The 26,134-nt window shown below is 38.5% G+C and overlaps 2 protein-coding genes across 2 annotated transcripts; one reads left to right on the forward strand and one right to left on the reverse strand.

Annotated features, from left to right (window-relative positions):
- Positions 1 to 1,751: 1,751 nt before the first annotated feature.
- seh1l (SEH1-like (S. cerevisiae)) lies at positions 1,752 to 11,613 on the reverse strand. The gene is made up of 9 exons (XM_035164295.2): positions 11,344 to 11,613; positions 10,855 to 10,905; positions 10,381 to 10,527; positions 10,034 to 10,245; positions 6,151 to 6,249; positions 5,889 to 6,029; positions 5,567 to 5,721; positions 3,626 to 3,779; positions 1,752 to 2,005 (listed from the first exon to the last, which is right to left on the reverse strand). The coding sequence occupies exons 1-9, from the start codon at positions 11,452 to 11,454 to the stop codon at positions 1,828 to 1,830; spliced, it is 1,248 nt and encodes a 415-aa protein (XP_035020186.1). The 5' UTR covers positions 11,455 to 11,613; the 3' UTR covers positions 1,752 to 1,827.
- Positions 11,614 to 14,624: 3,011 nt separating this feature from the next.
- Positions 14,625 to 26,023, forward strand: ptpn2a (protein tyrosine phosphatase non-receptor type 2a). The gene is made up of 9 exons (XM_035163504.1): positions 14,625 to 14,873; positions 16,022 to 16,112; positions 16,203 to 16,303; positions 16,461 to 16,559; positions 18,631 to 18,768; positions 21,248 to 21,457; positions 23,180 to 23,344; positions 23,750 to 23,967; positions 24,297 to 26,023. The coding sequence occupies exons 1-9, from the start codon at positions 14,817 to 14,819 to the stop codon at positions 24,484 to 24,486; spliced, it is 1,269 nt and encodes a 422-aa protein (XP_035019395.1). The 5' UTR covers positions 14,625 to 14,816; the 3' UTR covers positions 24,487 to 26,023.
- The last annotated feature ends 111 nt before the right edge of the window (positions 26,024 to 26,134 follow it).

A 26,134-nucleotide genomic window follows, 5' to 3' on the forward strand; every position in this document is an offset into this window, starting at 1 on the left:
AGCCTTGGTTAGCAGACTGCTGCCCACTGAGAGAACTGCCTACACATGCATTCCCCTGTCAAAAGAAATGAAACACTATTTATGTCCATAATTTTTAATTAAAGTCAGGGGAAGAATTGCCTTATATTTACAAACATTAATCCCCACCAACTGAACCCCATAGGGAAAATCCCTCATTTCAGCCACAATAAGGGAAGTGTAACCACAACACAAATTGATCAGTTACTTGTTTAATGACACTAAAGCAGGGCAGATGTTCATATCTGGAAAACAAGGACTTTTAAGTTTCCTAAAACAGACCAGTTGATAGATAAACACATCAGCTCATAATAGCTAGAATATAGTGTCAAAAATAACTGTTTTTTTTAAGAATTTCTTTTTGCGGTTGATCGGATGGTGCTTAGATAGATTTGGGTGTCGTCGGCGTAAGAGTGGAAATTAAGGCCATGTTGACGGATGATACGACCAAACGGGAACATGTAGATGGTGAAAAAAAGGGGGCCAGCATTGAGCCTTGGTTGACTGGGGCTGGTGTGAAGCTTGATGAACTCTTTCCTGTTGGAGAGGTAAGATTGGAACCAGGAGAGAGCTGTGCCAGTAAGGCTGATGTGTTTGGATAGGCGTTGAGGAGGATGGTAGAGCTCATGGTTGGACATGTGCTGGTGGAGTTGGGCAGTGACTGCTCTTTCCAGGATTTTGCTGAGGAAAGGAAGGTTGGAGGTCCAAACCAGGCTTTTTCAGGATAGGTGTGACAGATGCCGTTTTGAAGCTGGAGGGGACCATGCCAGATTCCAAGGAGGAATTGATTATGTTGACCATGGTGGAGCAAAGGATGGGTAGACATGCCTTAACCAGGGCAGTGGGCGTGGGATCCAGGGAAAAGTGTTATTTAAATGTGTTTATATGTTTAATTATTCAATATATCTATACAGTACTGATAAGTACCAAAAAAATACCTCTACCAGAAAGCCTTTTTTAAATTTAATCTGGACTGTTCTTGTATTTCTGTCCTTTTTCATTGATTTGTGTTTTAAAAGGTGCTACATATATCCAATTATACAGCTTATTAACTTTCAAGTATCCATAAGTATTGAGTGAAATATCAGTAGTTACTAAAAGTTTGTCAATGTATCTGTCAATGACTCTGCCAATGTTGCATGACCCCCAAAACATATAAATCAATACATGTGGTTTTTTTTGTTTTGCATTCAATGCACTTAAATCACTTAAAGGTTGTTTAGAATTTAGTGACATCTAGTGGTTAAGTTGTATGTTGCAGCTGAATACCCCTCACCTAACCCTCCTCTTCCAAAGATGAAAGAGAACCTGTGGTAGCCTTCAGTTGTCATAAAAACTCAAAAGGTGTTTAGTTTGTCCAGTTTAGACTACTGTAAAAAACATGGCGGCCTCCGTAGAGAGGACCTGCTCCCGATGTAAATATAAAGGGCCCATTCTAAGGTAAAGAAAACAACTATTCGTACAATTTAGATGAAACACACTAGTGAAATCATCAGTGTGATTACTTTATATTAAAGTTATGCCAATAGATCCCTTTCACCTAAACCTTACACACTGAACCTTTAAATACAAAGCTAAATATTGGAAAATTATGTTTATTAGTCACTTACTAGCATATATGTGAGACTATTACAGCAGTTGTTAAAATGGCTGTCCTGGCCATATAATGTAAAATTCCCACAATCATTTGACATTAAAAAAATTCTGCAAAGAACAATCCATCAAAAACACAGAACAATGAAGGTCTTTATTAGAAATGAGCGACAGTTCTGTGGCTCCCTGCTTATTTTAGCTAAAACACTCCCAATATCACTGCCCTTCAGCCTCTGGTAAGGTCAGCAGTGATCTAGAGGAGTGTCTGTGGGGCAGAGCCTGTTGTTGAGGCTGAATGGGCTCAGCATCACAGTGCTCTATGAGGGAGGAGGGAGGCAGCAAGTGACCATACCTGGTCCCTGCTCTGGGAGAATCCAAAGGTGGAAAGAAATACCTGAAGCAACAAAAATAAAAAGGGAGGAGAGGAGACGAAGACGACAAATACGTGGACAGGGCAAAAACAATGGAATACAGGGGGAGAACACGTAAAAGGAAGTAAAGATGAGAAATCAAAGGAGTAAGGATGGATTTTGTGCTCTACAAGATTATTGATTTCAAAGGGGTCTATTCAAAGAGGTGAACCCACTAGACATAATTTTGTAATCACAGCAAAGTTGAAGCCATGAACAACAGAAGTAACTCCCATGTATTGAGCTAGGACATAACAGACACATTTGTGATGCATTACCAAAGAGGGCAAATGGTAGCTGATGCAGAGGAGACATTATTAATATGCAGGATCCATGTATATCTTTGGAGAGGTCAGCTGCTGCAGGGGAGGGGCAAAGGGAGCTCTCTTGCCAATCCTGCATGCAACAAGCAGTACAATATGATATTAAATGTCACAGTTTTGTCAACCAGAGAGAAAACTGCATTACAAAATTTTACTTGGTCGCAGAGTGGATTATTCTGTAACATAGATCATCATACTGTGCACAGATCCAATGTTACTCAGGTTAGAGTTAAAAGTAAAAAATTGTAAAGTCAGGTTATCAAATTAGACATGAATTCAGCCACATACATACTGACAAAACAAGCATTAGCTCAATTTGTTTACTGCCCCTTTTACCATCAGTAAATATAACCGTTATAATATTTTCTATTATATAGTCCAAATCTTAAAGTAGACATTAGTAACTTTTGCTACAAGTGACTATTAATAGATAATGATAAATGCTTAAATGTGATGTAACAACTGGAGAGAACTGAAGATCTGCAATGACACTCACAAAGTTTTGCTATCAGCCACCAATATCTATATTATAAGGCTATATCAACAAAAAACTGAGAGTATTGAATTATGAAATTTAAAATTTTATTGCAACCATGTTACCTGTAAAATAATGTATTAGCTTGTTTCTCAAAAGTTACATAGTCGTCAATGTCAGTAGTGGCTGTATTCATGCCCACGTGTATAAACTATTTTCTAATGTTATTACAGGTAGTTAACACGATTGAATCAAGCCATCCTTCTGCTCAGCAAAGAGTTTGGCAACATTTGCTCAGATGCATTCAAATGTATTGAAAAAAAAAATAGTTTAGGAAATGAATGAGCTTCATTTTAAATGCAACAGTCATGGAGCTACTGGATGTTAAAATGTTGTAATCAAGTTTTATGACATATACAAAATGCTGCTTCCTACCTACACAATGGTTCTGCCGTATATCGCAATATGAAAAGCACTCAAAATAATAGTCCCATATCCAATGCATATGAACGGCTTTATTTTACTTTTTATACCAAGAAAGTGTTAAGCCCTAAATCATTCTTACAACATGCAGCCATACATATCAAGAGGGAAACACAACACATTGGGCTCCACAGGCTTGATGCCCTCAACTCGTATGCTGGAAGCCAAGCTCTTTGCATAAGTGCAGCATTGGGTCAGTGTGGGCCCAGGAGTTTGTCAGTTAGAAGCTGCAGTCCCAGTCAGTGTGAGGCAGAGTGAGTTGTCATTTCTGACTGGCTCGGGTTGGGCTGGGTGAGTGGCGTCTGATGCACCACACCACCTACCTTCCTGCAGACATCCCGTTCAGTGCATTCTGAGGTGTCTGAACAGAGGAGCCCACAATGGTGCTCATGGCTGTGGGCTGACCAGATGAGCTGGTGAGCGGGCTGCCGTCTCCCTTCAGGATGCCCGTGCACTTCCAGTTGTCCATGTAGTTTGCTGCAGAAAGACACAGGAGGCAAAGTCAGGGCTTCACTACTTGTAATATGTAATTTCTTACGGACGTAAACAAAGGGAGTGAGATGATGGGACAATTTGAGTCAGGGTGATTTGACAGCTGATCAACAGCTGTCGATAAAGTACATTATTAATAGTTTACCTCACTTCCAATGATTTAAGATGTGGTGAATATCAGCCTTGAGCCGTTTGCAGACTTGACCTTAAGTCTAGACCCAATTCTCCAGACTTTACCTTTCACACACGCACATTGCAGTGCGAGGTTCTCTGCACAGACGCATTAACAACAGCAACAAATCCTCCGCATTATTTAGGCGATAGGTGGTAAAGCAGACAGAGGCAGAACGTATCATATTAATTCCGCTGCAGAGATGACGTGATCATTTTTACAGCACACCGACACCGTCATCATCTTCGTCTGTGTCTTCTACGCTTGTGTCACCACTTTTTCACCGGGAGATGTTGGTTTTCTTGTGATAGATACATCTGATTGTGTGAAGATGCATAACCACTGGCAGTGAAAATCTGTTTTTTTCCTCTTTGTTGCTGTTATGTTATTGTACCTTATTTTGTATTTCTAAAAGTTATGTTTATTTCTCTCTATAGAGGATGAAAACTTGTGTATGTACTTTCACTTTACACTATAGTTTAAATTTTCAGCTATAAGAACGTTTTCTTTCTTTGTTGGTTGTATTCTTTGTGGATTTCCAAAGCATCTGTTTTATCTGAAACAAAAAAAGCAAATGCGAGACACAAGATCGGCAATAGTTGTCGGCTCACTGACTTCAAGACTGTCCGAAGTCTGTGTTTTTTTAGTCCACCCCTGCAAACGGTTTGTATTTACATAGTGTTTTTCTAGTGTTGACTATTTAAAGCGCTTTACAGTACAGATTTTGCAATTCATCCATTCACACATACAGTGCATCTATGAGCATGGCACTGCCGTCATCTCGCCACTTGGGCATTCGGAATTGGGAAGACTGGGATTAAACCACCGACTAGAGCTGCACGATATATATAAAATGTTTCGTCATCACGATATCAACATGCGTACGTATTTACAGACAATTGCTCCAAATGTGGACAAATCAATGTCTGAACTCGTTGGCTCTGTCAGCATGTCAGCATGTCAGAAAGTAAACAAGGATCTCTCCTCTCACTGAACAGTTTTTGGGCCAGCATACACTAGCTAGTTTAATTTTTTACCTTGATTTGTTCATACAGGGATGGTTGATGATCTTGAAGATGTTGCAACATGTTTGACGTATTGGAAACTTTGGCAGTCACTTTTTGCCAGCACGTTTTGCAGATTTAATATCCGTCTTCATTGCCCTGCATTTTTAGATATCCAAAATGCTCCCACACTGCACATTTAAGGCATTTTTCTTGGTGGAAATAAGGCTGGTATGTCAGTTCCCTCTTCTCAACTAACGTTTCAGTTAAGTGGCTCGCACACACAAACAAGCGCACCTCACACAAAACGTGAATCACGAGAGGAGATTTCCCTGCACGGCGAACATACAGACTACGTGACTCACGAGATGCAGGAAACCATAGTTAGGTATTGTAGTTTTTACAATTCTTACAGTTACGAAACCGTGATGTTATGAAACCGCGGTTATCGTAAAGGTCCCGAGGTGAGAGTCTATGCTTACTCATAAAACCGGTATTCTAAATCTTTTTATTAAAAAGAAAACTGCTTTTTCAAAATGAAATGAAGAGAAATGAGCAGTCATTAACAGCAGGCAACACCAAAAAATCCTCCCAACCTTTCCAGAGCCGCACACAGCCATCATCCCCAGAGGAGGCCAGCAGGGTGCTGGTGATGTTCCAGCTCACACGCCACACCTGGGAGTTGTGGTTGTCAAACTGAGCCATAATCTGCACTTCAAACTTTGTGGGTCCTGTAGAGGTGCTATCCTTCCTGTCAGATGGATCAAAGATATAAAAAAAATTATATATTTATGTCATTTTTGAAGATTCACTGACACGTAGAAGGCAGGTTTAAAGCAATGACACTACAACCTCTATGTTTGAGTCCTTCATATGACAACTTTGACAATTAACATAGGAAAAAACGGAATCGATCACCTCATAGGAACGAGCTTAAAGATTCGGACATCTTTGGTTGCTATGGCAAGGACATGGAAGGATCTTCCCAGGTTTGGAGCAAATGCAATGTCATGGACTGCATCAGTGACGGTCATCAGCGTCTCTGCTTTAGCATATTTCCTTTTAAACATTGATAAATAATTTTTAAAAAAAACATTACATTTAACAAAAACGTACAACATTTTTTTGTTTATATTGGTTAACTTCAAAAATGGTTAAAGTAACCCTAAAGGACACATACCTTGTATTTTCATTGTACTCATAGATCTGAACTTTCCCACCGTATGACACGTTGCTGTCGTCACTCCCCACTGCAAACATTGGCGGATGTGCACGAGAGCTGGTTGGTAGGGAGAAAAAAAATTCAGTGCTCAAGCTAAAATGCTCAAAATCAAAATTCAATGCTGATGTCTTTTAAGAGGGAATTGGAGATGGTACACTTGTGGATTTTATGACAGGTTTCGCCCAAAACACATTCAAGAAGATTAAAAGAGGTCAACTGTTTAGAAACATGCCTTAAATGCACTTGTACCTCATTAAAATTGAGCCCTAAATGTTCACAAATGTATATTCAATGAGTTCTAATCCACACTTAAAAACCTAAACCCATTTACCAGCTGAAGACTCTATACAGCAACCAATAAATGGAACGTCTTAAAAATAGGACTTTTTTCTGCTGGGAAAACAGCAAGTCCTTTCTATTCCTTCCTGCTACAGTGGATCTGAGGCCCAGTACACTAGGGCTGCACCTATTGATTATTTTTTTTATCGATTAATCCAACTCATTAATCCATCATTTTTACATTAATCTAATGATTATTTTTTAGATTAATCTATAGATGATTTTTTAGTACATGATCTTTATTAAAAGACTTATCTTAAATACAAACAAATCTGACGAAAACAAAGTATGCACTGCAAGGCATTTTTCCCCCAAAAATAGCCCAGTCAGAACTGCTTTTACAGTCCCATATCTCTCCAAAATAAAATTAGTGGAAGAGCTTGTAGAGTAAAAGTAATATATCAATCTACATTAAGCTTTCCAACAACAAAATAAATGAAAACTAAAGGAAATTCAAGTTACTTTCTGGAGAAATATCAAAACACTGTCTAAATTCAAGTTTAGCAGTCTATCAAAAAAACAATCTTGAAGTAGCTTAGTAGTTGTATCAATGGGCCTCATTTACTAACAGTGCGTACGCACAAATCTGTGCTTTAACCGTGTGTATGCACGTTTGACGCACGAATCTGGGATTCATCAATATGTTCGTACCTAAATTTGTTCGTACTCTACGAACAAATTTAGAATTTCCTCAGACCATGCATACGCACAAATAGTCAAGGCCCGGCTGTCCTGGAAAATGTAAACACACACACTTTTGACTAAGTAGTATATTAAAACTCCATTTATTTAAAAAAATAAAATAGTAGATAGACAGCAATAATTTAATTTACTAATGCATTGACCAAATGTATTAAATTGCTACGATATTGACGCCCTTTCATCCTCATCATCAATTTATGCTTTGTGAAATTGTCCTGTTTTTCACCTTTTCAGGTCATCTCTTATAACTTCAACTGTTCAGCACACCGCTCTCATCATGACAAACGGATGTCCTTATATGGAGAAATAGAGGCGTGGCAGTATGCTAAATGCAGAGAGCAGACAGGCACCTGTCGATTTAGAATGATTCTGATTCACAAATATACGCATGGTGGTGAGAACAAAATCGGCTGGTGCACACGTGTCATGAAACCAGCGGCGATTTTGCGCACAGACTTATTTCCTGCGGAGAGTAAGAACATTTCTGCGCACATGTTAGTAAATGAGGTACAATGTGTGTACGGACCTACGGGCCTGAGTGGAGCTCATATTGTTTCACATTTGTGTACACAAGAAGCTTTTCAAGAAAGAAAATTATCAGATCTGTGAAGTTGAAGCCAAAAATCTGTAAATAAAATATAGATTGGAATATGCAGAACTAAAAATTACACACAATTTTATAAATATTAATTTCATTTGTAGATCAGGTAATGCACATTTTTCACTATTTTAGCACAGCAGAAACCTTGCATTAAAATAAAGGTTTGGTTAGAGAATGTTGAATTTAACATCTCTAATCTAACATTGACCAAGTTTGGTTATCCAGAATTAACTTTACACATATCAACAACATAATTTCCATTAGTCATACATTTGGAAGAGTAAGAATGTTTAGGCAAGATATCAATAACATCATTCTGAGTTTCTGACTAGTTAAAATAATCTTTAATTTTGTTTGACCACTCAAAACTCAAATCTTTAACATCTGTAATAGCAGGGAGTAGTAAGATTCAAACTACTTTTGTCATTCATTTGCATGGGGTTTCTCTTCATAAATATCCACAATTCTGTTGAATTATTACCATCGTTCATAAAGATGGTATAAATATCTACAGTTGAATGCTGACAACACCATTCTGACAAGGTATAAAATTGAGGCGAATTAGATATCTTGAACTAGAATTATGACTAGTCAGGATTAATTGTAGGTATCTGAAACTGGAATAGTCATAATTAAGTTGCAGATATGTGTAATACATATAAAAAGAGCATTAAGGATGAAGTTGCTTTTCAAATAAACTGCTTGCAAGGATTTATGTGGCTTTTGTCTTTTTATCCGATTAATAATCAATTAAATCAGACAAATAATTAAATATAATGTTAAATAATTAACAGATTTATCGATAATCAAAATAGTTGCAGCCATAGTTTAAATATGCGTTCAACAGTCCACCTGTATTTGGTGCAGTTCTATGTTGTTTAGAAACAAAAGCTTATAAGTTGTTATGTAAACATCCAGTTGTATTTACCCATTTCAACTATGAAGTAAGGCCAGGTTACTGGGGAGCAGTGACAATTTAGTGAGTGGGGGAATTTCAAGAAGATAAGTATTACATTTTAGACCAACAGCAGTGGTCTTTTTTCACAGCTGACAATTGGACTCATCATAGTTGGAAAAGCACAGGTATCAATAACATTAATAATGAGCTGTTCTATTAAAGCAACACAGCTAGCCATGACAATGTGAAAGCGAGCCTGCATGCATAACACCAGGACCCTGAAGTTGGGACCACTAAATGGAATTCAGCCAACATTTATTTTATTATTTTCTGTACACATCTGTACTTTTCCTACCAATTATTTGAGGAGAAATGCTGTTGGATATTTATAGCGCAGCCTGTCCCCAGATACACACACACACACACACACACACACACACACACACACACACACACACACACACACACACACACACACACACACACACACACACACACACACACACACACACACACACACACACACACACACACACACACACACACACACACACACACACACGCAAGGCTTGAAGGACACTACCAACGAGAGGTGCACTAGATTCACAGGAGTGGGGAAAAGCAGTATGTGCTGGCAGGAGGAGCACCAAGAACCGTAGACTAGACTAAAAGGTGAGGCTTAATAAATTATTTTAAAATCCAATCAACCAATTTTTATTTTTAAAGCCCATATTCACAAATCATAATTTGTCTCATAGAGCTTTGCCTATGCCTCCATCAGTCATCACATGTCATTGAATTAATCACTAGGCCCTGTATACCCTTCCAATAATAATTCTATAGAATGTACCTGACTGGCTTCAGTGACATTACAGCGTACTTAACATCAACTCTCTCTTATGTAGTCTCTATCTATTCTATTCTTTTCATTTTTCTCTGTTGGGAGAAAAACACAATAACTCAATATTTGTCTTGATTTAAAATGATCACACAGCAAATTGTGTTCTGTAACAGCAATTTGTAGATTATACTATTGTGAAAAAAATAGTGTAGCTAATGTTTTCACTACCATAAAGATAATACATTTAATTTTTTTATTTGAATTTAATTATCGAAATAAACGAACTTTTCCATGATATTCTAATTTATTGAGATGCACCTGTATATATATATATATATATATATATATATATATATATATATATATATATATATATATATATATATATATATATCATATACATTGCAGACACTGCATTGTCACAGTATGTTTTTGATGCAAAGTGAAGTTGTGTTCTAACCTGGAGGGATTCCAAGAGATGCAGCTGCAGCTGAGCTTGCAGGAGATCTCGTGCTGCAGGGACCATTGACTCAGGTTCATCACATCAGGAGCCTCGTAAATCCTCACCACTCCATCCGCAGAGCAGGTGGTCAACATCAGGCCCATGTGTTTGGGGGCAAATTTCACATCAGTCACTGAAGTTCTACTGTCCACCAGTGTGGTTCTCTTTATCTAAAGCAGAACAATGTGAAATACTTGGGTCAGAGCTTCCATGAAAAACAAAGAACTTTGGCAAAGTAAGTGGATGATCATCCCTGTTATAACTGCAACATAAAGAGCAGAATCTGGTGGTACAGTTGTACTCACCCAGTGGCTCAATCCTCTCTGTTTGTCATTGGACTCGCCTACAATCTCTTCCCACACAGCAGCTGTCCTGTCAAAGGAGCAGGAAGCCAGAACCTGCCCAAATTCTGGATGAGCCCAGGTCACTCTCCACACTGAACCGCTGTGTGTCTGAGGAAAAGAGAATAGAGATTCTGTCAAATCACTGAACTCCAAAAATAATATTATCGAATGATGTGTACTGTTTGCTTTGTTGTTTGTTTCATGGGTCTTGGTTTGAAGGTGAGAATGTGAATGATGTGCATTATTGTGAAACTGAATTTCCCAAATACAGGACAATAAACTCACTAGTTCAAGCTGTATCCGTAAATCCTCAAGGAATAAAAGATAAATCAAAAATAAAATTATGCAAATGTATTAGCTTTAACTGGATGGTATAATATCATTTAAGCCGTAAACTTTTACAGGTTAAAAGTGATCAAGCAGCAGGTGGTTTACCTTCCAGCTTGCTGTGCAGTGCCACGCTCCATTTTCACTTTTGTCCCAAACCTGAGAGAAATAAGATCACCATGTAAACAAGAGTTTCATTGAAGTACGTGTGTTCATGTCAAGTAACTAATAACACGCACTGGCATAACTGGAAACTAATGAGGTCTTCACTTTGTGGTCCTGAACCGATCAGATTACAACTTCTTAATCACAAGTGTACTATACATACTGGGGAGTTTCATGTTGTTCCTCCATGCTAACTCTGAAAAGATTACATACAACTACAATACAACTTCCCCACAGCGTCACTAGTTTATGTGCTACAAACAAAATTTCTCACCTAAGCTAAATAAAACAAGGTAAAACTGCATTTAACATACTTAATGTTGTTTAAGTCCGAAAATTAAGTGATGAGCTCAGGGCGCTTGTGATGAGGGTCATGTTAACTAGCTAGCGGTGAAAGCTAACGTTAGCAAACTGATGCTCAAAGCAACTTACCTTAACACTTTGGTCACTGGAGCACGTTGCCATTCTCCGGCCGTGGAAATCATACGACACATCGTGGATCAGATCTCTATGATCCGCAGCGATACTACGCGCTACAAACATGATTACAACAACCCAGTGCTAACAAGACTGGAGAAACAATTCAGCTAGCAGGCCTGTCATGTGTCTATTTGAGTGTGTGTGTGTTTGGCGGGTCCCCGTAGTGTGTGTATGTGTGTGTGTTAGCAGTGAGTGTGTGCTCCCATGTTGACCACAGAGGGGCGCATCTTCTTCTTTTTCTTTTTGTTGTTTAATGGCGGGTTGCACCTAACGTTAAAGGTGCATTACCGCCACCTACTATGCTGGAGTGTGGGTCAGAGTGTTTGGTCTGCGGAAATAAATACATAATAAAATAAAATAAAGAAAAACAAAACTTAAACTTTAATGCTCTTCATGAATCCAGTTTCTTTTAAAAACTCAAACAATACTTTACATCTCCATTATCCAATATTGAACAAATTCTTCAGGTTTAACTCTTCCACCCCACATTTTCTCAGCTCCTTCTGTAGTTTGTCTCTCTGTGTTATATTTCTGGCAGTGACAGATGACATGTTCCACAGTTTCTTCTCCTAAACCACATTCACACTGTCCTGATGGATGTTTCCCTATAAGTGCATTGTTTTTTTTAATCCTGTTTGTCCTATTCTTAACCTTGATATAACTGTCTGTTCTCTAGTGTTTAACTCTATTGTTTTCATTCCTCCCACTTTTTGCTTTAGTTGATATAGATGGCATCCTTCTCCTCCCTCATCCCATTGTTTTTGCCAGTCATTCATGATGTTACTCCTAATTATTGATTTGGCTTCGGCCTAACTGAAAGCTACCACCAAAATTCTTTCCTGTTTTAATGTTTGTTTAGCAAGTGAATCTGCCATTTCATTACCCTCAATGCCCCTGTGAGCTGGGATCCACATGAATCTGAATTCAGTTTGTAGTCTATAAAGTGTTTCATATATTTCATACAGAATATCTGCACTGCAGTTGTATCACTACATGGACTATGGTCGAGACTTGTAGCATATCCCCCTGAAAGATGGTGGAGACTTTCAACTGATGTGTTCAGGTTTATTTGAAGCTTCCCTAAACAACACCGTAAGAGCTTGTGCCTCTTCAGAGGATCGCTAAAACATAAAACTTTCCCTTTGTGAAATTACAGATTCATAACAGGAAGTCCGTGTCTCTACCGGAACTTCACTTTCAAAATAAAAGCATTTAATACAAAAACGGAAATGAGATTGTCTGACCTTAAAGCGAGCAAATATTTCACAATAAAATAAAAGAAAGACACTTCAACAATATTAACAATAACATAAATTTGGTTATTTACAGATACCAATGCTGATAGTGAGTCTGAACATACTATAACCTTTTTTATCTTATTTTGCTATGTCCATTGTAATGCCATTGTTATTGGCAACATCTCAACTGTATATACTGTCAGGTGATCCGGTGTTCTTTCCTTTATATTTACGTTTAGGTCTGGGATAGCAAAAGCAAATCCAGTTTTTCCAGTTTTTGGCTCCTTTGACCCATCTGTATGTATTGGGAACAGGGTATTGTGTGTAGTCCTTAACCTTCCCTCTACTATGTCTACCCTATTTCCTTTTCATTTTTCTGTCTTCAATTTTTCTTGGATATAAAAGTCTAATGATACAGGTGGAAATAACTATGTTGGTGTCACAGGATAAGGAGCTGTTGCACTATTTTATCATGTAACCTCATCTCTTTTGCCATTTTACTTGCTGTCCATACATAGCACTCTGTCTTAGCTTTCTCACTTTCCCAGCATGGTCTAAGGGCCCTCACAGTTGGGTTCTTCTTCTTCTTTGTGTCCTTGAAGATTTGACCAGTAGTTTAGCATTAGCTGTTTGTATCTGAGGTTCTCCCATCTCCACTTGGACAGCTATATTTGGGGAGGTCTTAATAGCCCCAAAGCATATTGCCTGATTTTGTATTCTTTCTAGCTTATTTAGCAAGGTTTTTGCTGCTGGCCTGTATACCACACTTCCAAAGTCAATTACTGATCTAATTATGTGCAACCCATTTACTGTACGTATTCTGACACATAATATATGTCTTTACACTGTATATACCAGTTTAATCACATTTATATTTTTTATATATATTGTTGTATATTTCTATTTCTTTATATTCCCTCACCCAAGTAATGCATGCGACTTATGTGATGTCTTCTGCTGCTGTAACATTGCAAATTTCCCCATTGCGGGACTAATAAAGGACTTCTTATCTTATCTTATCTTAATTAGAGCTATATATATATTCTTCAAAGCTCTTCTACTGGCTCCCCATTCAGACCCCTTGAGAGAGCTCATTACATCTACAAAACTATTTAGCATTTTTTCTCCATCATATTTATAAGTACATTCCAGGTCAGCTTTGGGTCAAATAAAAAAAACAGATATCCGAATATGTGCTTACCTGATCTAATTGTTCCCCATTTTTAAACCAGCCTCTCTTATCTTTTTTCTATTAAAAGATCATTACTTTAGTTTTTTCCACTAAAAAACCTAAATCCCCATGAATATGAACATTTCTATACCATCCTGATTGCATTTTGTATCTTTCCGTGGATTAAGAGGGGCGCATCAACTGAAAATGCATATTTTGAGTTACTTGTCACAGATAAACAAACAGATATAATTAAGAGACCAGGGCCTTTAAAAGAATAAACACGCACAGCTATCATAATACAAATTAGATAGCAAGTAGCTTCGTTAAGTTACATTGGGTTGCCAGGTTAAGTAGAATATTTACACTTAATGTACACTGACATTTACGCTAATCACTCACAGACAAGATATCTGCAAACAGAAATATTTGTAAAGCATTTATGATTTATTTGTTGTTTTAATGTTCTTTGCTGTTAAGTAAATCACATTTTTTGAATTATTTATTGTTTTACATAGCTTTAACTAACTAGTTATAATATAATTCAAATTAAGTTTAATGCAAATATCAATATTCCAGATTCAAGATCCAAAAGTTTACTGTCCAATTTAATGGAAATGTATATTTCACTGGTGTATGGTACACACAAAAAAAAAAATAGAATACACTACATAAGAAAACGTGATATATTACCTGGAATAAAATGCCAGATAAATCCAAAACACTGTATGGTAACAGTAGTAAAATATTGATATGTACCAATTCATATAAGAAACCATCCACACAGCAGAGGAAAGAGATTTTTCATGTGGTCAGACGCATAACTGGCAACCCCAGTCAGTCAGAGTGCATGCAGCACTGTGCAGCAGCAGCAGCAGCAGCAGACTTCCCGCAGGGATCCCGGGATTAAACACACTGCTGTTTAGATGGCTCACAGAAAGGAGTAACTTAACGAACGGTGCTGCAAACACTCCGTGGTCATCCACAAAGTGTCTCGGGGCACAAACTGTGACATTATGGAACAAGAATTTGAAGACATTGATTCGTCAGGGAGATGGCAAAACCTTTACAATGTAAGTCCGGACACAGGGCCTCTCGTGTTTCTATGACGATCAGTTGCTAACTTACTTAGCTAGCTAAGTTGGTAGCTAGTCGGTTAGACACCTTTTTAATCGGTATATTGTAACTTTTAGCTTCATGGGTTACACATTACAGTGTGTCAACTTAAAGACTACAAAACATGGTGCTAATGTTGTATGTGGGGATGAGCACATAGCAAAGACGAATGGAGAAACTGGCAGTCCGCGTTCCCAGCGGCTTACTTCCGTAGCTACAAAGCTTGTCGTTACAGAACGTGCAGTAGCACAGTCTTCATAGTTGAGCTCAGTTAGCTAATGCTCGCTGACGCTAGCAGACGTCAGCTGCAGTTTCTGGGAATTCATGAGGACTTCCAGAGAAGGCGCATGTGCTCTACCACCAGCTGTTCAAAGGGACCCAATTTTTAACGTTTCTGTTCCCGTTTAACTCGGGCTCTGACCCCGCTAGTAACTGGAAGATAACATGGAACTGAAGATATTTCGTGGCCACCAGTTAATCTGTTCAGAAGTAACAGAAGCACAGTTATGCTACAGCATAAATAATACATTTATACATTAATATTTATTATTAAACCTGTTAATTTAGCCAGATAACTCAATGGAGAAGTCGAAAGTTAAATCGAAACACATTTCAAATGGTTAAGTTTGTATATGCTGGGAAGTGGATTTTTTCACTCATGTCTAAATGTTGAAACAATTCTGATGCGTGATAAGTTTTTTTTTTGCTCAGTGGAACAGTTTCTGTTGATCTGTCATTTAGAAAGAAAGAGATAACAAAGTTGCTGTCCAGCAGAGGCTGGGAGATCATCTTTACCCGCATCCTGTACACACAATGGAAAACAATTATTGTAAAAACAATATCATACAACAATATAATATAGTAGTTTGACAAATGAAAGCCAAGCAGAACAGTACATGTCAGCACAGATGACACAAATTACATACTGTATAAGATACCTTTTATTTCTCAGCTTGATAATTAAATGAATGTTGTCTCTGTAACTTGTCAGGCAGGAGGCATATATCATCTGTATGCATTGGTGTGTTAATGATATGTCTCTCATTTACGTTGCTGACATAAAAAGAAACTACTAACTGTCAGTTTGTTTTCTTTTCGCCAACAGGAGATCCGTAACCAAGCCAGCGAATATCCTTACAAAGTGGCAAAACTCCCAGTGAATCGGAATTTGAACCGTTACAGAGATGTCAGCCCATGTGAGTCTTATGATAAATAAGGTTGTTAGTGAAAGTTTGCATTATTGCGAATGATGTCTATTTTTTCTGTCATCTCTCATCTGCTTTCAGACGATCACAGTCGAGTAAAACTTGAAAACTCTGAGAATGACTACATCAATGCAAGTTTAGTTATGATGGAAGAAGCCCAAAGAGCTTACATTCTGTCTCAGGTATGGTGCCAGATAGACAATATAAATTACACCATCTGCATTAATATACAGTAGATTAAAGAAGCCTGTGGATCACTTGAAGAAGAGTGAGCAAGATGTCACTTTAATGTTCAGTGATCTTTTTGTTAATTTACTTTTCTTTCTTGAGCGTCTTCAGGGGCCTTTGAGGAATACTTGTGGTCATTTCTGGCTGATGGTTTGGGAGCAGTGTTGCAAAGCTGTTATAATGCTCAACAGAGTCATTGAAAAGGGATCTGTGAGTACACATTGCTACCTGCTAATCATTCATTTACCACATTCCCCTTTCTGTTTTATTTAAAAGTTCTGGATGACATGTTTCAAGGTGTCAAATTGAGACCAACATTAGCTCTAGAAGTTTCTACAACATAGCATACTTATTCAATGTTAGTTTCTCTGTAGGAAGTAGGGGTGGGCGATATATCGAATATACTCGATGTATCGCGGCTTGTACCACGTGCGATGTATAAAATGACGAGAGTTATAAAATGAAGTATACGAGAGTTCAGAGACGGTTATTGATAGTTTGTTCATATTCTTGGTGAACGCTGAACCGAACAAATCAGTTTACAAATGATGAACATGAGCGGCATTCACTCATCACGCAAGAGTTGAAGTTCACACACACACACACACACACACACACACACACACACACACACACACACACACACACACACACACACACACACACACCGGGGCTCCGCCCAATACACTCACTCACTGTGAGCTGAGAGGCACGTTCACGTGAAGCATCCGGTCAGTGACTTTGTTGAAGAACAGTAGAAACAAACGGTGAAAACACAGTTTCATCTATGATCCACAGCTGCTCAGTGATCTGAAGGCATGCACCGACATTTATATTCGACTCGAAACGAGGTAATTTACACCATGTTTTAAGCTTAAATGTCCGCTGATATCTTCCAATAAAGTGCATTCAGGGACCGTCGGAAATGCTAATGGCCGCTAGCTTAGCCACTTCCTGTGGACTTTTATGAATTTAACATTTGTACTGTGATTTTAGAGGAGATTTCAAAATATCGAAATATATATGAAAAATATTGCGATATTTGTTCTAGGCCATATCGCCCAGCCCCAGAAGGAAAGTATGCTTTTTTGCTTTCTCACTGAGAGTTAAATGAGAAGATAAACATAACTTTCATGTTGGTCCATTATACAGTATTTGAAACTAGAGCCAGCAGCCAGAGTTTGCTTGAATTAGTTCAGTATAAAGACTGCTAACTGGGATCAAAAGCTTGCCTGACTATGTCTAAAGGTCACATTCAAAAACATGTTGTATTTATTATTTTAAGAATAAATCTGACAAATTGAGGACTAGGGCAAGAGTACTTCTTCCAGCTATGGTGACAGCAAGAAAACAAATGAATGTGTTTGCAAAAATGTTGAATTTTCTCTGTGGAAGAGGACCTGTTCCTGATGTAGATATAAAAGGTTCATTCTAAGGTAACAAAAAACATCATTATAAATATTATTTTCTATTTCTGCATTCCTTAGCTCCCCTATATGCTTTACACTGGTCCTTTTTAAATTTACCCCAAAGTTTAGCTTTAGCTTAATATTTTGAAGGTTTTTTAGGGCTGGGCAGTATCCAATTTTTGAAAAACATATTTTGCCATTATACATGGTATTATCAAAAAATCTCATTTTAGAGAGCTGTCAATTACTGCTATACCATTTCCCACCATAGGTGGCTGCAGTGCTTCAACTGCACTTAAGTGCCTAACTCGGATTTTCCATCTTATGTTACACACATTTTTTTATGTTGCATGTAATTTGTTAAGTATTTTAAGGTGTATTTCTTGTATGAAAGGTGCTATACAAATAAAGTTTATTATTATTGTCGGCAACAAAAATGTAATACATATTCCAGTTTTATTATTAACAACATCAGAAATGGAATAGCAAACTCATTAACATTAACATTAGCAATTAAACACAAATATAAAGCTTGAACACCATTGCTTCTTTCAAATATTTCAGATGACTGTTTTTACCTTGTTACCTCTCAGCCCTATTGCTTTCTAGGCACTGTTTAGGACTGTGACTGGTGGAAACAAGCTACCAATGACTATGTAGCATAGTAATACAGTAATAATTTAGAGGACAAGTAACATAATCACATGTGTTGTTGCTATGCACAGCACATTCCTTAAATCTGTCAACGGTATTTTGGTATTAAATAAGAGTGATGCGCTAAATTCAATGCAGCTAACCGGCAATGCTTCAGTCATCACACCTTCCATGTGTCTTAATATCCAAAACTGATTTAACTGATTCTGTCTTTGCAGGAAAAGTGTGCACAGTACTGGCCCACCTCAGAGGAGCTACAGATGTCTTTTACAGACACAGGGTTTGTTGTCAGGCTAATTTCAGAGGAGGACCAATCCTATTTCACAATCCGATTGCTGGAACTGCAAAACACAAAGGTGAGCATGGGAGGGAAACAGTTCGATAATGTAAATGTTTTAGAATCTGTATTGGTCAAGGATTTTGTCTGGTGAAAAGTGCTGTGTGTCTAGTTAATGAAAATTCTAGTCCAGCACTAAGATAATTAAGCTCAGTTGGAGCGAAACGTTCAGACCATTACTTAACCTGTTCTGCACACGCTCCAGACCAACATTTTACATTGGTCGCACTGTTGCACCTAACTTTTTCATTTTGGTGAACCAGCACATAAATCCGGCGCACCTACAATTTATCACTATGCCTACTGGCATCGCAAAATTACACTTATTATACCTTTTCTTGACAGTTGACATATACAATGGGGATTTTTTAACTGTGGCTGGGTATCGCCACTGATTTCCCAAAACTATTTAATTCTGATTCACAGGGTCTAGATTCGATTCGATATCGATTCAGTTAAGGATATTTCATTGTACAATACCAATTCTGCTTGGATATAAAATAGATTCTCAGAGAACTAAAGCTCGAAACATGGAAACCTCTAACTTGGTGCATTATTAAGAAATATTAAGGTAGGACTGTCATGACAACAGATTTTGTTGGATGATATTTTGTTCCAGAAATTATTGTGATAAATGATATTGTCATCACTTTTAAACCATTTTCAACCATATTAAAATAATAATATAGCATAATCATGCAAGTACACCCTTTTAAAAATGTTAAAATATCCTAAATATATAAAACGTACATAAAATAAACCACACACAACCAAAATTATAAATAGAAGGGATTCTTTGGCTCTGTTAACAAAAATTGCTCTTGAATATATATATATATATATATATATATATATATATATATATATATATATATATATATATATATATATATATATATATATATACACACACACACACTCACCGGCTCACTTTATTAGGTACACCTTGCCCCACACCATTACACCACCACCACCAGCCTGAACCGTTGATACAAGGCAGGATGGATCCATGCTTTCATGTTGTTTACGCCAAATTCTGACTCCACCATCTGAATGTCGCAGCTGAAATCGAGACTCATCAGACCAGGCAACGTTTTTCCAATCTTCTATTGTCCTATTTTGGTGAGCCTGTGCGAATTGTAGCCTCAGTTTCCTGTTCTTAGCTGACAGGAGTGGCACCCGGTGTGGTCTTCTGCTGCTGTAGCCCATCTGCTTCAAGGTTCGACGGTTTGTGCGTTCAGAGATAGTATTCTGCATACCTTGGTTGTAACGAGTGGTTATTTGAGTTACTGTTGCCTTTCTATCATCTCGAACCACTCTGCCCATTCTCCTCTGACCTCTGACATCAACAAGGCATTTTCGTCCACACAACTGCCGCTCACTGGATATTTTCTCTTTTTCGGACCATTCTCTGTAAACCCTAGAGATGGTTATGCGTGAAAATCCCAGTAGATCAGCAGTTTTTGAAATACTCAGACCAGCCCGTCTGGCACGGTGAGTGTATAGACGGGTCTATATATATATGATTTAGATGAGATTTTAACTTTGTATTGTATTAGGTTAGTATTACAGCGTTTCCTCTAGGTGTGTGTGTGTGTGTGTGTGTGTGTGTGTGTGTGTGTGTGTGTGTGTGTGTGTGTGTGTGTGTGTGTGTGTGTGTGTGTGTGTGTGTGTGTGTGTGTGTGTGTGTGTGTGTGTGTGTGTGTGTGTGTGTTTTTCTGCCCTTCTATGTCAGTCTTCACACACAAACTGACCATCACATTTATTACAATAGATGTCAGATAATGAATCCGGATCATTCCGGTCACTTATACACTGATGTCCTGGCTGTGCGACTTTTTTTCAATGTGTTTAAATAACACATACTCAAGTAGTGAGTAAATCAAACAAATACAAAGTAGACTTCAGTACTGTTCAGATTCTAATAACTTGTGATTAGTGTTGGTGGTTATTGTTAAAGTGTTAAGTGAGCGCAGGTATGGAGGGAGGACACAGAGACGGGAGACTCTGACACGGTACAAACTAGTACCGTTGTTCTGCTCTGATCCTGAAGCAGTGGCGCTAATCTTTTGTCATTAGTGGTCCGTCATGGAAAGCCTGTATTAAACATTTTTTTCTCCACTCCAAAAATACACGTTCATGTTGCTGAACTATCCTCTCATATCTCTACATCACTGTCCATTTATCTGAGTGAGTGGGTGGGGGGCGGGGCTGGCCCGGGTGTGAGTGTAAACTCCACAGGGGAGATAAGAGAGAGGCGATACATCTTGATCATATACAGAAACAGACCAGCTCAACATTTTGTGCACCGGTGCGACCAAGGAAATCTTTTTGTCGCACTTCACAGCACGTGTGACCTGTTCCAGCATCTAAGTCTAAATGTGTGGAGATAATAAATACTGTGATTTCATGTTTATGTGTGTGATGTTTTTTCGTGACAAATCACCCCAGTCAGTCAGAACTCCGTCATGCCCAACACCATATGTTTTCTGCCACAGACAGGGGAGTCGAGGGAGGTCTACCACTTTCATTACACCACATGGCCTGACTTTGGTGTCCCAGAATCTCCTGCCTCTTTCCTCAACTTCCTCCTCAAGGTTCGGGAATCTGGCTCGCTGAGTCCGGAGCATGGGCCCTCAGTGGTGCACTGCAGCGCTGGCATTGGACGCTCTGGTACCTTTGCCTTGGTGGACACGTGCCTGGTCCTGGTGAGAACTGGGATGGTCAACGTCACCAAATGCAGCCAACCTTAAAAGGAAACATTACCTGATATCAAAGTTAAGAGTTAAAACGCTACTCAAAATTTTCAATTATTGGCAGAATAATTCGAAAAGTAGAAAATCTTGGAAATACTGATTGTTCTTGTATTGGCCTAAAGTACACATTTTCTGTCGTCACATTTGCATATCCACAATATGATACGTGGCAGCTGATAAAGCAAGATGACCATAAATACGTTAAGTCCTGATATAACAGCATCGGATATTTGTCAAAATCATCAAATTAAGAGATTTGGATGAAGTATAGAACTTGTATTGTAAACAGACCTTGAAAGTGACAGCAGAAAGGGAACGAGACTGCGGTGGAAGAGTAACAGATTCTTCACTTGAGTAAAAGTAGCAATACAGCAATGTAAACATACTTCAATACAAGTCCTGCACTCAAACTCCTACTAAACCAACATTGTTCAAGTAAAAGTACCAAAGTAAAAGTTCACAGAAAAATGTCCCCTGTGGCCGAAACCATATTATATTATTTATACTATCATTTATAGTCCTGAACGCACTGTTGTCTAGATCGACAATGTCAATAGCATTGAGCTCCGGCTGACGCTGCAGCCGCTGCTGCTACAGAGCGCTGGTCGCCTGTTTATTAAAATTTTATTAACATTTATTTTGAGTCCAAATCACACCAAATGCGTCAGCATATCTTTGGGCCTTTAACAATACACATGCCAAGTGTGAAGGCAATAAGACAAACGGTTCTTGAGATATGTGTGCCACATACAAAAAAACTGACAGATTTCTAGAATTTGTACATAGTATTTGTTTTAGTTTTTTTCTGATGCATCAAAAGAAAAGTCGCTTATTAACAATTTTAAATTGATCCAAACAAATGGTATGTGTCTCTTTCAAAGGGATAGTTCACCGAAAAATTTAAATTCACTCTATCTACTCAGCACTATGCCAATGGAGGGGTGGGTAAAGTGTTTGAGTCCACAAAACACTTCTGGAGTCTCAGGTGTAAACAGCGTTGCAGCCGGATCTAATAGAATTGAGGTAAATGGGACCCCTTCTTCAGACGTAATTAAAAACAAGAGAAAAAACATAAAATGCCTCCATACTGCTTGTGTGAATGTCATCTAAGTGGCCGCAAGCCCCTACATTCATATTCGACTGGAAACAGCGTCATTTACAACATATTTTTAGACTAAATGTCCTCTGATAGCGTCCTCGGAGGCGTGTTCACGTACCCTCGGGCACACGGAACACCTCACTCTCGGCCAAGGGTAAGCGGGGTACGCGTTAGTGTGGCTTCGTGCACTGGCTTCACCACTTCCGGTAGGGGACTATTTGGCTTAAAACATGGTGTAAATGACGCCCTGTCGAATATGAATGTCGGGGCTTGCAGACACTTGAATGACACCACATGAGCAGTATGGAGGCATGTTGTGTTTTTTTTCTGTTTTATTACGTCTGAAGAAGATATCCCCTCGGCTGAATCACTGTTTACCCCTGAGACTCCCAAAGTGTTTTGTGGACTGAAACACTTCACCCACCCCATAGGCATAGTGGTGAGTAGATAATGAGTGAATTTTCTTCTTTTGGTGAACTATCCCTTTATTCTGTCTGATAGTCTTTTGGTATTAAGTAAAAAACAAAAACATCTTTCCACTTGTCTTCTTCTCAACATGTTGATCTGGTTTGCAGATGGACAGATGTAAGAGTCGGTCTTCAGTGGACATACAGAAGGTGCTGCTGGACATGAGGGAATACCGTATGGGCCTGATCCAGACCCCTGACCAGCTTCGCTTTTCCTACATGGCGGTCATAGAGGGAGCCAAAATCATCCTGACGGATAACTCAGCTGCACAGGTAGCTCAATAAATAGAATATAAAATTATATATTTTTTAGTTCTCAACTGTTACAAAAAAGCTGTGTTGTTACAGTGCAGCTTAAGATTTTGCCAGAGAAGATTTAAATTAAATATTAATAAAATAACAATCTATGTATCTTGTATCTTTTATTCATGTGTATTTGCATTTCTGTAAGTTTAGGTTTCCTTAATTTAAGTCTTTCCATAAATTGAAAATATGTAAAAAACAGATGAATGTGGTCATCAAATGATTCTGTTAACAAGTGTAGAGGAAGTTAAAATCTTGGGCATTCAAAAGTATATTCATGGCTTGTCACAGTGAACAGATGAAGTGTCGTCTTTCTCGCTGTCAGAAGTTGGTAGTTGGGAGAAAACTTGTGTGTTTGTGTCTCGTCCCCTGTAGCAAAACAAGCAGAGACTACTATCTAAATCTGCCCCCTACTTGGAGTCAGATCTGCCCCCTCCGCCCCCTCCGCCACCTCCACCTAGACCTCACCTCAATGACAGCAGGCCCAATGGCCAGCCAACATCTTATGTGGAGCTGCAGGCCCCCTCAGGAGACCACCTGCTGCCAACAGAGCCAGACAGCCATGACCACAATGTGGAAGACCTCTCTGGGCAGTAAGTAATACAGCTCTGTACTTTTTGAAGTGAATTTTGTCAAGTCATTTGTGGAGAAAAGACACAGTTGTCTGTTGTTGGTTTGGACTCCTCATTGTGCACAGTGTTACCATCCAAGCACAGTTTAAAAGCTTCATTCTAATCATTGCACCTTGAGACAACTTTTTGTCCCAAGAAAATCAGATTCTAACCCTCCTGTCCTTCTGACGGGTTCATTTGTCATTCTTGTGTAAAAATATTTGAATCATCCGGCATGTAGTGCTTTGTGGGGATTTGCTTTTAACCCTGTTGTTTTCTGACCTCTTCCTCTTAATTGCCGTTTATTTTAGTCTCAGAAAGCGACACCGTGAGGAAAGGATTGCCAGCACTGCGCAGAAGGTCCTGCAGATGAAACAGAGACTGACCGACTCGGAGAGAAAGCGAGAGAAGTGGCTGTACTGGAGGCCCGTGCTGCTTAACGTCGGTGCCGGGGCAGCTTTGGCTGTCAGCCTACTGGTTTGCTGGATCTACTCCCAGTGAAACACTCGGGGTCACTTAAAACTGACTTATTTTGCACCAGTACCTGGGGTTAGGTACTTCTCTAAGCAGATTTAGATGATAAGATGTGCATATCTGAGGGTATTTATTTCTTTAAGGTCAAAATGCGGGAGCGCTGGATCAAATGAGCTTGTGTATATTTTTCATGTAACATCTAAACAAAAGTAGTAACATCTCAGGATCTCGTTGCCAGCACGATGATTTATTTTCCTTTCCTCTTTGTCACTGTTGATGAATGTACTGTATCATAGCAAATTGCTTTGAAAGAAACCTACTTGAGGTGCAGTAAAGACAAAAAAAAATATTCTGACAGATTTATTTTTGCATTCTTTATTTGCTATAGTCAGATGTGTGTTGATCATGGTGGACATGTTTTAACATTTTGCATTTCAAAATGAGTTCTGTTGACTGTTTATCCTACCATAGATATGTTGGATGATTCCTTTCCCTTGACATTAGCCATGGGACTTTTTTTTTCTTTAAGAGAATTCACATTTCATGCATGCATTTAAAGGTTCACCAGAACACCACTTGTTCTTCCATTTACATTTAGCAGAGAATCGCAATATGTTTCAGACTCTGCTAGAATGTTCACCTTTCATTTTCTGTTAAACAAGCACATGTTTCCCTTCAGTTTTGGTTGTCACATGGGTCATTGTGACTATCTAGTCCCTCACAGCTTAATGTGTGTATTCACCCACTGGATGGGTTCATGTTTGTTCAGGTTATCTCACTTTCGGAAACCAAAGCAAAGCTGTCCAGTTTTATTAAAATACCAGCCAAGCAAGCTGTTTATTTGTACTCCCTTTACGTGTAATGTGTTTTCTATTGGATCTTTGACATAACTGACACCTGCATTGCAAAATGATATTGGTCACAGCACCTTTGCATTGCATGTGACTTTTTAATTTGAACCCATGATCTAGCCAAGTTTTCAATTGACTGGGACCAATGTAAAGCTATAATAGTGTTATTTAGGAGTTGGAGCAGAGCATCTTGGATTGAATTCTAAGTTAGGTGAGAGTGATGGCAAACATGTCTTCACCTATTTGTTTGCTTGTTTGAGATAGCTTTTAATGTGCCTTGAAGTTGGCGAAGTGTGTGCTCCAAGGTTTCTTTAGCATGATCAGTACAGAAAATGGATTATGTGAGCTGTTGTTTCAACATTACATTAACTGTTTTGCAGTAGCCAGAGGTGTGATATAATAAATTGTATTGGAGTTGATTGCACACCAAATGTGACATTAGCATGTGCTGACTCCTGAGATGTAGCGATTTGTTGGTGATTGGCTGGTTTGGACATTGGCACTGTTTGGACATGACTTTGACTCAGTGTTCATTTAGCCCAGAAAAGATCAGTTTGACCATAACATTCCATTCATTCTTGTTTTCCTTTAACAATTTCAGGGGAGATTTGTACATTGCTGAGCTGCAATTAGAACATGACAGATGTTGTGTTGAGAAAAGAAAACATGAAATGCAGATTAAAATAAAACATTAATCTTTTTTTTAAACCAAAGTCTGCTTGTCTGTGTGTATTTTTCCTTGAATTCTGTGTCAGTAAAGCAGCTCCAGTGTCCACCCACAGCTCACCCCAGTCCCCATCCCTCCATAATTGCATTCTGGCCAT

This window comes from Hippoglossus stenolepis, chromosome 8, assembly GCF_022539355.2.
Source record: "Hippoglossus stenolepis isolate QCI-W04-F060 chromosome 8, HSTE1.2, whole genome shotgun sequence".
NCBI lineage: Eukaryota > Metazoa > Chordata > Actinopteri > Pleuronectiformes > Pleuronectidae > Hippoglossus > Hippoglossus stenolepis.